General features: G+C 38.9%; 1 protein-coding gene across 1 annotated transcript; it reads right to left on the reverse strand.

Annotated features, from left to right (window-relative positions):
• Positions 1-8763: 8763 nt before the first annotated feature.
• Positions 8764-9277, reverse strand: LOC101000558 (40S ribosomal protein S17). Its single transcript, XM_009194299.4, has one exon. It carries the CDS (start codon positions 9230-9232, stop codon positions 8825-8827), a length of 408 nt encoding a protein of 135 aa, XP_009192563.2. The 5' UTR covers positions 9233-9277; the 3' UTR covers positions 8764-8824.
• Between the last annotated feature and the right edge of the window lie 2439 nt (positions 9278-11716).

Consider the following 11716-nt stretch of genomic DNA (forward strand, 5'->3'; position numbering starts at 1 on the left):
GGGGCCCCACTCCTGGAGATTGACACAGTAGATCCAGGATAGGTGCCTGGGAATGTGTACTTTAAATTCTCCATGGTGTTCTCATCATCAGCCAGGTGTGGGAACTGTTGCTCTAAATTATGTGAGCAGTAGAGTTTTTTGGTTTGACCAAAGATAGAAAGTGAGAGTGAATAATTTTTTTGCACTTGAAATTTAATATATTTTCATTTCTGCTCTGAAAGAAGTTTATCTGTACAGTTAGGAAAGATAAATATTCTAAGTGCATTATTTTTTATGTTTCATTTTTTAATATTAAAAAAGTGTTAAAACTGAATATTAGACCAAAAACAACTGACTTTCTGACTATACCATCATTTAATTAAAAGCTATTTTCTGTAACTTGAGCATCTTCCTAAGTAGCCAAATAAAATCATCTGCCATAGGAGCCTTAAAAGGCTCACCGTTTGCCCACAAAATGGGCCAAGTTTGTCCCCTTATCTTGGTTATTTTTTCATGGTGCTCCTTATGAAGCGTTGGCCAGTGCTTTTAAAAGCCCTTGGTAGACTTCTTTCTTTCAGTTTTCCCTTCACCACATGCTCCCTCTGAGTTCTCTCTCCAATTCTTTGATTTCTTTAAAAATAATAATCTGCTATTATTTAGCTGTGGGTCTGAATGGACTAGTATTATTTTGGCCAAATAACACAAGTAATAGACAAATAACTAGGTGGGTGGGCGACTTGATTCAAAGGAATGACTCTTGAATAGCAAGAAGATGTTTGGGACAGATTAAAATTCTGGTCCCAAAAATAATATCTTACAGACGGCGTTCTGAATCTTTAGGATCTCTGCATTCACTATGCACAATGCAGGGAATTATATATTAATAATACTTTCTAACTATATTCAAAGAAATTAAAAGCCATCATCATGAGGTCAAGAGATTGAGACCATCCTGGTCAACATGGTAAAACCCTGTCTCTACTAAAAAACTACAAAAATTAGCTGGGCGTGGTGGCACGCACCTGTAGTCCCAGCTACTTGGGAGGCTGAGGCAGGAGACTCGCTTGAACCCGGTAGGTGGAGTTTGCAGTGAGCCGAGATTGCACCACTGTACTCCAGCCTGGCAACAGAGCGAGATTCCATCTGAAAAAAAAAAAAAAAAAAAAAAAAGGAAAGGAAATTAAAAGCCATTGACTAAATAAACAAGAGAAACACTATCAAAGTAATTAAAAATAAACACTACCAGAATTTGTAGATTGCCTGAGCCACAAGAAATGGGTGCCTCACAAAGGGTAGAACTGATGACGAAAGCTATTCCCATTTTCCCCAAATCCCATACAAGTCCTCAACATGGCCATTTAGAAGCCAGAATTAGGTTCACCTTAACCCCAAATCCTAATTTATGAGAAAGTTCTTTGAAAGAGATCAAGTCTCTACCCTTACCACCATATTCTGGGACTAGTAGGAACTTCTAAGTACCTCCACTATGGTACTGATAATTCTCTGGACATTTAGAAGAACTCTCCTCATCCCCAGTCCTGCCCTGAAAGACATACAACACCTTAAAGATTACTTAGAAATTCTGATTCACCGACCTGCTTGAACTGAGGCGGCCCAACATCGTTGAAAGCTGGGAGAGCTGTTTACCCTCACATCTCGCTGTTCGAATGTGAGCCTTACAGAACGTGATTGGCCGGGCAGAGAAACGCTACTCTTCCCTGAACACTCCTGGCCACTCCCAACAGCCTCCCTTTGCTCTCACAGGACTTTTGTGGGAGCACAGTGACACCTTTCTTGAGGCATTGTGATAGTGTTGACTTATCTGTCTCCTGCATTGGAATATAAACTCTCTGAGGGCAGAAAGTGGATTTTACTCAACCACTTTCCAGGGTTGAGTTCAATACCAAGTATATTACTAAGGAATATCAGGGCTAAGGGGAGATTCTGACCAAACTAACCTAACAGGATTTTGCTGAAGGCAGGCCGGGGTGATCAGACATCGCCTGAAAGACAGTGGAGGATGAAGAACCCATCTAGGCATGGAAGGTGGTCAGACATGGAGGATGGGAGATTCATGCTAAAGTTAGCTGACTTCGTGCTAAAACTGGATTTTATAAGGAAGTACACAGATGGACCTAGGAGAAGTTTCAGGAGCCTGACTAAAATTTGATCAAGCAAAGAATCTTTGTCAAGATCTATGCTGCTAAGGATTGCTTTCTGTGTGTTAACCATTATCTTATCATTTCTCTCTCTTTTTTTTTTTCTTTCTTTTGAGTGACAGGCTAGAATACAGTGACATGTAATCATGTCACTGCACCCTCAACATCCAAGGTTCAAAAGATCCTCCCACCTCAGCCTCCCAAGTAGCTGGGACTACAGGTGCACACCACCATATCCAGCTAATTTTTTAATTTTTTGTAGAGCCAAGGTTACTCAGTATGTTGCTCAGGGTGGTCTTGAACTCCTTAATTCAAGTGATCCTCCCACCTTGGCCTCCAAAGTGCTAAGATTACAGGCATGAACCACTGTGCTCGCCATCATTTTTTTTCTTTTGAAAAGAAGACAAAACACTAGTGATGCACTTAGTCATTGATACATTAATAAGAGTTGTTATAGTTGGTGATTCTTTTGCAGATTAAAAACTCTGGTGGACTTGAGACTATAATCAGAAAGGGACACAAAAGTCAGAGTAAATAATAATGGGAAGAGACCTTTTTGCCAATATTTCACGCTGTCTACAGGTTGATCCCAAACGATTCCAGTTTTTCCCACCCCAGGGGACAGGCGACTGTGTAATGCTTGGTGATTTGGTTGACATGGGTTTGTCCCATAATCCACCACTAGGATACTGAAGATATAATATGCACCCTACTTGAGGCCTAAAATGGATAGTGATAATTTCTTGGTAAATTACTTACCTGGTACAAAAATGCACTACTCAAAATAAACTTAGGACAATTCTGACACTAACCTATAATAGATCCGCAAGGAACATAAGATAGGCATGAGAAGCTCTGGAGGTTTCATCATGGAATCTGGAGTCAGAGAGACCTTTGTTAAATTTCTGGTTCAGTCATTTTACAACTTGGATGACCCTGGGCTGGTAACCTAACCATCAGATTTCTCGTGTGTAAAATAATAACAGTAACACCCCTACTTTCTTGCAGGATTGTTTTGGATCAGCAATTACATACATAAAACAACTGGCCACTGGCATATAACAACAGTAGGTATGATGCTTTTACCACGTGCTTAATAAATGTTCATGAAATGGAATGGAATGTACCAAGACAGCATAGCCCATCAGCATAGCCCATGGTTTTTCCTCCTAGGATACACAGCCTACTTTAGACTCTTTATTATTATTATTATTATTATTATTATTTGAGACAGGGTCTCACTCTCTCACTCTGTCGCCCAGACTGCAGTGCAGTGGCGCGATCTCGTCTCACTGCAAGCTCTGCCTCCCAAGTTCACGCCACCCTCCTGCCTCAGCCTCCTGAGTAGCTGGGACTACAGGCGCCTGCCACCACGCCCGGCTAATTTTTTGTGTTTTTAATGGAGACGGGGTTTCAACGTGTTAGCCTGGATGGTACACTCTTAATTCTTTCTTTTTTTTTTATTTTTTTTGAGATGGAGTCTCACTCTGTCACCCAGGCTGGAGTGCAGTGGCACGATCTGGGCTCACTGCAAACTCCACCTCCCAGGTTTAAGTGATTCTCCTGTCTCAGCCTCCTGAGTAGCTGGGATTACAGGCATGCACCACCACGCCCGGCTAACTTTTGTATTTTTAGTAAAAAAAACGGGTTTTCATCATGTTGGTCAGCCTCCTCTCAAACTCCTGACCTCATGATCCGCCCACCTTGGCCTCCCAAAGTGCTGGGATTACAGGTGTGAGCCACTACGCCCAGCCGACAATCTTCATTCTTAATGCACAAGAGAGTATTAGGATTTGCTAAAAGTTGAGTCCCCATAACACAAAATGAATGAGAGATTAAATTGTTTTCCAGTTAATTTGATCACTAAACATGGTTAAACCCCATAATTTAAATTATTATACTTCTTGGGTTGACTAAATGTATATGCTCAAAACTGTAAAACTGCTTCTACTGGTGAGCATCAAGGACATAGTATTAAGAAACTTTATTCTTTAAAATCATGGACCTTGAGAAAGCTGCCCGTTTTAAATCTTATCAGGGATTACAAGTCAAAATGAAACAACTTTAAGCTGAGTAGGTTAAAGCAATGTAGCTTTGGTCCAAGAGCCAATCACCATATTCCCTACTTCTGTTAAGAGATAATAAAAAGTTTTCTCTTTTCTGTTAGAACTAATCGAAACCCTCTGCACTCACTCATAAACGTATATAAGTCCTGTTCAATCTTAAAAGAGACTGTGTTCCAATATTCAATCTGCCTTGCTCAACGAGGTAAATTTAGCCTTTTCCCCCTAGAATTGACAGTCTGTTCATCTGAACAACAAAACCCATAGTATGTGTAGTCCTTAAAGCTTCTATGAGGAAGAGGCCCTGATCTGAATGTCCACTTTTGGGTAACTTTATGCCATTACCATTGGAGAATTGAGGCTTCTCTCTCTTTTTTTTTTTTTTTAAAGACAGAGTCTCGCTCTGTCGCCCAGGCCAGAGTGCAGTGGTGCGATCTCGGTTCACTGCAAGCTCCGCCTCCCGGGTTCACGCCATTTTCCTGCCTCAGCCTCCCGAGTAGCTGGGACTACAGGCGCCCAACACCACGCCAGCTAACTTCTTTGTATTTTTAGTAGAGACAGGGTTTCACCGTGTTAGCCAGAATGGTCTGAATCTCCTGACCTCGTGATCTGCCCGCCTCAGCCTCCCAAAGTGCTGGGATTACAGGCGTGAGCCACAGCGCCCAGCCGAGGCTTCTCTTTTAAACCATGCTCCTTAAACATTTCTACTACTGTAGAGTATTTACCCCTGTCTTGTGTCCTCTAAAACGTAGCATATGTGGTTTCTGCTTAGAATAAACTCTGAACACTGGTGATATCAGAGGATACAAATTGGGTAATCTCCAGGTAGCTGAGCTTTTTGAGCTTGACCTAGGTGGACACCGATCGGAATGTTAATGATCTGTCCAATTCCTACTTCTGGTTCACCTTCAAATTGACTTCCCAAGGACTTCAAGGGTTCTCTTACTTCTCATGGCCCCAAAGGGTGAGGGTAGGGGAGATAGGGAAGGAAAACTCTTTGTGCTTGAATTCCAGACCTACCCCTTGATTCTGATTAAAACCAAATTCCTTCCAGCCACCCAAATCCAAACTCTGGGGCTTTCCGGATTCCACTCCCTTTTTCATCTTCCTGGGCACAGAGCCCCAGGTCTGTCACCATGAGCCGACCCTGCTCCGTAGCTTCCACGTGCAATCTCCGAATCCACCATGGTCTGTCAAGCTTCAAGGCCCCTACCAGCTCTGCTCCCCATACAACTTCCTACCCTAACCTCCTCTAAAACCTTATCTAAAGTTTTAGTCTTACTTTTTTTCTGACTTTTGGCCATCACCTCTTATAAACCCAATGTCTCTCCCAAGTACCATTCTTAGCATAAATTTCCAAAAACAATCACATTTCATTACTCTCTGAGGATGGGGAAATGCTCTATCTCCTCATGATTTTGAAACAAAGCCAATATCCTGCCTTATCAAATTATCAATGGGATTTTCACTTCTTTTCCTGGAGGCCCCCACTTATCACCCCTGTGCGTATGTGAAATAAACTATTCCCTCCTGTTAACCTGTCCTTTCTAAGTATAATTCACAAGCTCCAATCACTGAACCTAAGAAGGTAGAGGAAAAGTCTTTTTTCCTTCCTCTATGCATAGCTTACAGTGTGCTGCATACAGTACATGCTAAATAATTTTTGAGGAGGTAAAATTATTTCATTTAGTCAATCTTGATCTCAGTTATGTCCAGACTATTCTCATTTACTTAATTTTAGTAAGTGAATGGTCAAATGAGATAATACAGACACTGCAGATGAATTGAGTTTTGGTATTTTGCTGCTATATCTGGGATATTACCTGAAACTACCAACCCCAAAGAAGTGGTTAGATGCAGGAGTTTATGTATTATCTTAACAAAGAGTGATGAAGTGTGGAGAAGAGACTAGAAAAATGGATGGTGTTGGGCCTCTGAGGTGGGGATAAGTTGTGGGAAGGTAATTATAAAATATATGGTAAATAAGGTTTGTTTAGTAAGGTTTATTTTGCAGACTGAAGTCCTCTTAGGTAATAAAAGTCATCTCCAGACGAGGAGAGATTTACAAATTGTCTATATAAATAGAAATTTCATTTACAAATGTAAATTTCCTTTACAAAAGGAAAATTTCTGACCTGATTTTAGGCGGAAAGAGGGGGAAGCAGAGACAATTATTTTTGAATGGCTACTGCTTAAAGAGTTGCCTACATGAGGTTTGGTGGCAAGAAGCCGAAGTCAGAGCCTGTGGTTCCTGTTGCTCTTCTGAGGTGTGAAAAAGTGAAGAAGGCGTGCTTCATTACATGAAGCTTTGCTCCTAAGATACAACTCTTTTAGACCTCTCGGACTCACCCAATTTCCTCATAGGCTTTTGCACTATCTTAAAAGATGTTTCCCTTAGTAATATGGAGGAGACAAAATCAATAATGTGCAATACGAAATCGACACAAAAACCCAATTCTATCAGAACAGATTAAAGGAGTCTTGCTTAGACTCCAGGATAATTTACAGTTTTTCTGGCTTGAATGTGGAATGATTATAACAAGTTGTAATTCAGATAATGAACTTCTTAACGCAGGAAGTTCTTCGTTCAGGAAATAGAAGTTGGTGAAATTGAAACAAATTTATTAAGTAAATAAAGGGAAAAGCGCAAAGTACTTAGTGGCTAGAGTATTATCAATTTTAAAGAAGATTTGGAATAGAATAGTTAGGGAGCTATAATTTTTCAGTTTTTATACTGTTCTACCACTCTAATATGTTGCTATAATTCTCTGAATTATTTTTTTCAAAAATACAATAGCTATCTAGAGAAACCAGTTTGATCTCATTTTTATTTTATTTTTTCAATGCATTTGATTATGTATATCTGAGGTTTACAATATAATGTTATGGGATATATATAGTAGTAAAATGGTTACTATAGTGAAGCAGACTAACATGTCTTTCATCTCACATAGTTACTTTTTTGTGACAGGAACAGCTAAAACCTACTTATTTAATAAAAATCTCCAATATAGTATAATTTTACTAAGTTTATTCCTCATGTTGTACATTGGCTCTCTAAACTGCTTTATGCTGCTATTTTGATCGTTTGACCTACATCACCCCCATTTCCTTTCCCTCCCACCCTGCCCCACATCCCTACCCCCATCCCACCCATGGTAACCACTGTTTTGTTCTCTGTATCTATGTATTTGAGTTCTTTTTAAATATATATATTCCACATAAAGGTGAGATTATACAATATTTTTCTTTCTGTGTCTGGTTTCTTTCACTTAGCATAATGTCCTCCAGGTCTATTTATATTGTGGTTAATGACAGAATCTCCTTTTTTTTAAGGTTGAATAATATTCATATATATATATACACACACACACACATACACACACACACACACCATGTTTTCATTATCCATTTATCCACTGATGAACATTTAGGTTGTTTCCATATCTTAGCTATTGTGAATAATGCTGCAATGAGTATGGGAGAGCAGATGTCTTTACAAGGTAGTGACTTCATCTTCTTTGGGTATATACCCAGAAGAGGGATTGCTGGGCCATATAATAATTCTATTTTTAATATCTTTAGGAACTTCCACACTGTTTTGCATAAGGACTGTACCAGTCTACATTTCCACCAATAGTGTACTAGGGTTCCCATTTCTCTACCTCCTTGCCAACATTTGTTATGTCTTGTCTTTTTTATAATAACCATCCTTACAGGTGTAAGGTTGATATCGCATAGCAGTTTTAATTTGCATTTCCCTGATGACTAGTAATGTTGAACATCTTTTCATATTCCTCTTGGCCATTTTTATGTCTTCTTTAGAGAAATGTCTGTTCAGGTCCTTTGCTTATTTTTTAATTGGGTTGTTTTTCTGCTATTGAGTTATAGGAGTGCTTTACAAATTTCTGATATTAACCCCTTATCAGATATGTGGTTTGCAATATTTTTCCTAGTTCATAGATTCCCTTTTCATTTTATTGATTGTTTCCTTTGCTGTGCAAAAGATTTTCGGTTCGATGTAGTACCATTTATTTATTTTTGTTATTGTTGCCTGAGCTTATGGTGTGATATCCAAAAAATCATTGCCAATACCAATGTTCAGGAGTTTTTCCCCTATGTTTTCTTTCAGGAGTTTAATGGTTTCAGGTCTTACATTTAGATCTTTTATTCAGTTTGAATTTATTTTCGTGTATGGTGTGAGATAAGGGTCCAATTTCATACTTTGATGTAAAAAATCCAGTTTTACCAGCACTGTTTATTAAAGAAATTACTCTTTCTCCATTATGTCCTTTCCATGCTCTTGTCAAAAGTCAGTTGACCACATGTGCTTGGGTTTATTTCTGTGCTCTCTATTCTGTTCCATTGGTCTATGTTTCTGTTTTTATGCCAGTACCACACTGTTTTGATTACTATAGCTTTCTAATATAATTTTGGTTCAGAAACTGTGATGCCTTCAACTTTATTTTTCTTTCTCAGCATTTCTTTGACTATTCAGAGTTGTGATTCCATGTGAATTTTAGTATAATTTTTTTCTATGTCTGTGAAAAATGCCATTAGACTTTTTTTTTTTTTGCTGTTGTCCCAGATTTATTGAAAATAATATAGCACTGCAGAAAAAATTCAAACAGGTCCCCGAGGCGTTTTGAAATTCATCCCAACTGTAGGCTGAGTGACCTGCAGGTTGGACAGGCTGCTGAAGTCCAAGAGCTTCAGCATTTCCTTAGTGTCAGGATCTACTTCAATTATCTCCTGATCCAGGGCTGAGACCTCAGGAACGTAATTGTCTCTCCTTTCTCTCTCCTCCTCCTGCAGCGTGATGGAGATACCTCTTACAGGGCCTCTCTGAATCCGCTTCATCAGATGGGTGACATAGCCTGCTATCTTGTTGCGGAGCTTCTTGCTGGGGATAATGGCGATCTCTTCGCACACGTGCCTGTTCGTGTGGAAGTCGTTGCCCAGGTGCGTGTAGTACTTCTCTATGATGACCCGGGCCGCCTTCTTCACGGTTTTGGTGGGAACGTGGCCCATGTTGGCGGGTCCTTGGTAAAGAGGCGCCGTTAGACTTTTGATAAGGATTGTGTTAAATCTATATATTGCTATAGGTAATAAGGACATTTTAATAAATTAATTTTTCCCACTCATGAACACAGGATAATTCTCCATTTATTTGTGTCTTCTTCCATTTCTTTTATCATTGTTTTATCGTTTTCAGTATACAAGTCTTTCACTCCCTTGGTTAAACATATTCTTAGATATTTAATTTTTTGCTGCTATTATAAATATGATTATTTTGTTAATTACTTTTTCAGTTAGGTCATTATTTGTGTATAAAAATGCTACTGATTTTTTTTTTTTTTTTTTCAGGTGGAGTCTCACTGCATCACCAAGGCTGCAGTACACTGGTGCAATCTTGGCTCACTGCAATCTCCCCATCCCGGGTTAGAGCAATTCTCCTGTCTGAGCCTCCCAAGTAGCTGGGACTACAGGTGCCTACCACCATGCCTGGCTAATTTTTGTATTTTTAGTAGAGACAAGGTCTCGAACTCCTGACCTCAAGTGATCCCCCGTCTTGGCCTCCCAAAGTGCTGAGATGACAGGTGTGAGCCACCATGCCCCACTAATGCTACTGATTTTTGTATCCTGCAACCTTACCAAATTCATTGTTTTGGTTCTAAACATTTTTTGTGGATCTTTGAGGCCTTCTACTTATAGGATAATATCATCTGCAAATAGGGATAATTTTGCTTCATCTTTCTGAATTTAGATGCCTTTTTTTTTTTTCCTTGTCTGATTGCCCTTGCTGGTACTTCTAATACTACATTGAATAGAAGTGGTGAAAGGGGGCATCCCTGTACTGTACTGATCTTATTAGAAAAGGTTTCATTTGTACCTGTTGATTACGATCTCAGCTGTGAGCTTTTCATAAATGGTCCCTATTATTTTGAGGACCTTTCCTTCTATATCTAAACTGTTAAGAGTTTCTATCAATAAAATACTGAATTTTGTCAAATACTTTGTCTGCATTAATTGAGAGGTTCATGTGGTTTTTCTCTTTTATTCTTTTAATTGATGTATTATATTGATTGATTTGTATGCCATGCATAAATGCCACTTGTACACCAGACGTAAATCCTACTTGGTCATGATGTATAACCTTCCAGATGTGTGTTGAATCTGGTTTGCTAATATTTTATTGAAGATTTTAGTATCAAAGTTAAGACTTATTGGCCTGTAGTTTTCTTTTACTTGAAGTATCTTTGTCTGGCTTAGATATCAAGGTGACGCTGGCCTCTGGCCTCATGAAATATATTTGGAAGTATTCCCTCTAGTTCTTTTTTTTTTAAGAGTTTAAGATGTATTGGTAATAATTCTTTTTTAAATGTTTTGTGGAATTCTTCTCTGAAGTCATCTGGTTCAGTGCTTTTCATTGTTGGAAGGTGTTTAATTACTTTAATATCTTTGTTATTGGTTTGTTCGAGCTTTCTATTTCTTTTTGAGTCAATTTTAGTAGGTTATATTTTTCTAGGAATGTATTCATCTCTTCTAGGTTCTCCAAATTGTTGACATATAATTTTTCATAATAGTGCTTTATGATCTTTTTTTATTTCTGAGGCATCTGTTGTAATGTCTCCATTTTTATTTCTAATTTTATTTATTTGAGTCTTCTCTCTTTTTTCTTAGTCTAATTAAGGCTTTGTCATTTTTTTTTTTTCCTCAAAGAATCAACTCTTGGTTTTATTGATTTTTTTCTATGGGTTTTCTGTTCTTTATTTGATGTATTTCTGTTCTGATCTTTATTATTTTTTTCTGATAAATTTGGGTTTGGGGTTTTTTTCTCTAGCTTCTTCAAATATAATATCAGGCTATTTATTTGGGATCTTTCTTCTTTTCTAATGTAGGCATTCTGAGTTTAGTGTGTCCTTTTTCTAGCTTCTCAAGATATAATGTTAGTCTATTTGGTATCTTTCTTCTTTTTAATTTTTAATTAATTTAGGATTTTATAAAGACAGTGTCTCACGTGTAATCCACGTCAGTGATGACCATGAGTGCCTCAGAGGCCTAGGCTGCAGGAGTTTGTGGCAGCAGTGATGGCAAGGCAGATTTTGTGAATTCCTGGTGGTAAGGGCTTTAGGGATCCTCCCATTCTTATTTTCCCCAATAGTGGAGAGACTTGACTGAGGGGATCCCTCTTGGCCTTGGGTCTGACACGAGCCACAGGCAGCCACAGCAGTGCTATGTTCCAGGGCACAAGTGCTCAGAGTCGCTATGGAGCTGGAGTCCTGAGCTGATCCCAACCAGGGAGATGGTGTGGCAGAGACAAAGTGTTCTGCTCCCTTCTCGATGCAGCCATCTTGAGTTTCTGCCCTCAGCAGGGTTTCTGCCACACCCTTGCTGTGCTCCAGCACTCTCTTTTAGTCATTCTGGTTGAAATGTAGTGGTTTGTTCATTGTTTTAATCCATCTTTTGAAGGAGAGTGATAGTTGACCATCTTGCTGACATCAATTTGACCTC

Source organism: Papio anubis, chromosome 3 (assembly GCF_008728515.1).
Source record: "Papio anubis isolate 15944 chromosome 3, Panubis1.0, whole genome shotgun sequence".
Classification (NCBI taxonomy): Eukaryota; Metazoa; Chordata; class Mammalia; order Primates; family Cercopithecidae; genus Papio; species Papio anubis.

Bases quoted from the DNA above. Each gene is read 5' to 3' on its own strand.
- LOC101000558 (XM_009194299.4), bottom strand. From the start codon at position 9,232: ATGGGCCACGTTCCCACCAAAACCGTGAAGAAGGCGGCCCGGGTCATC.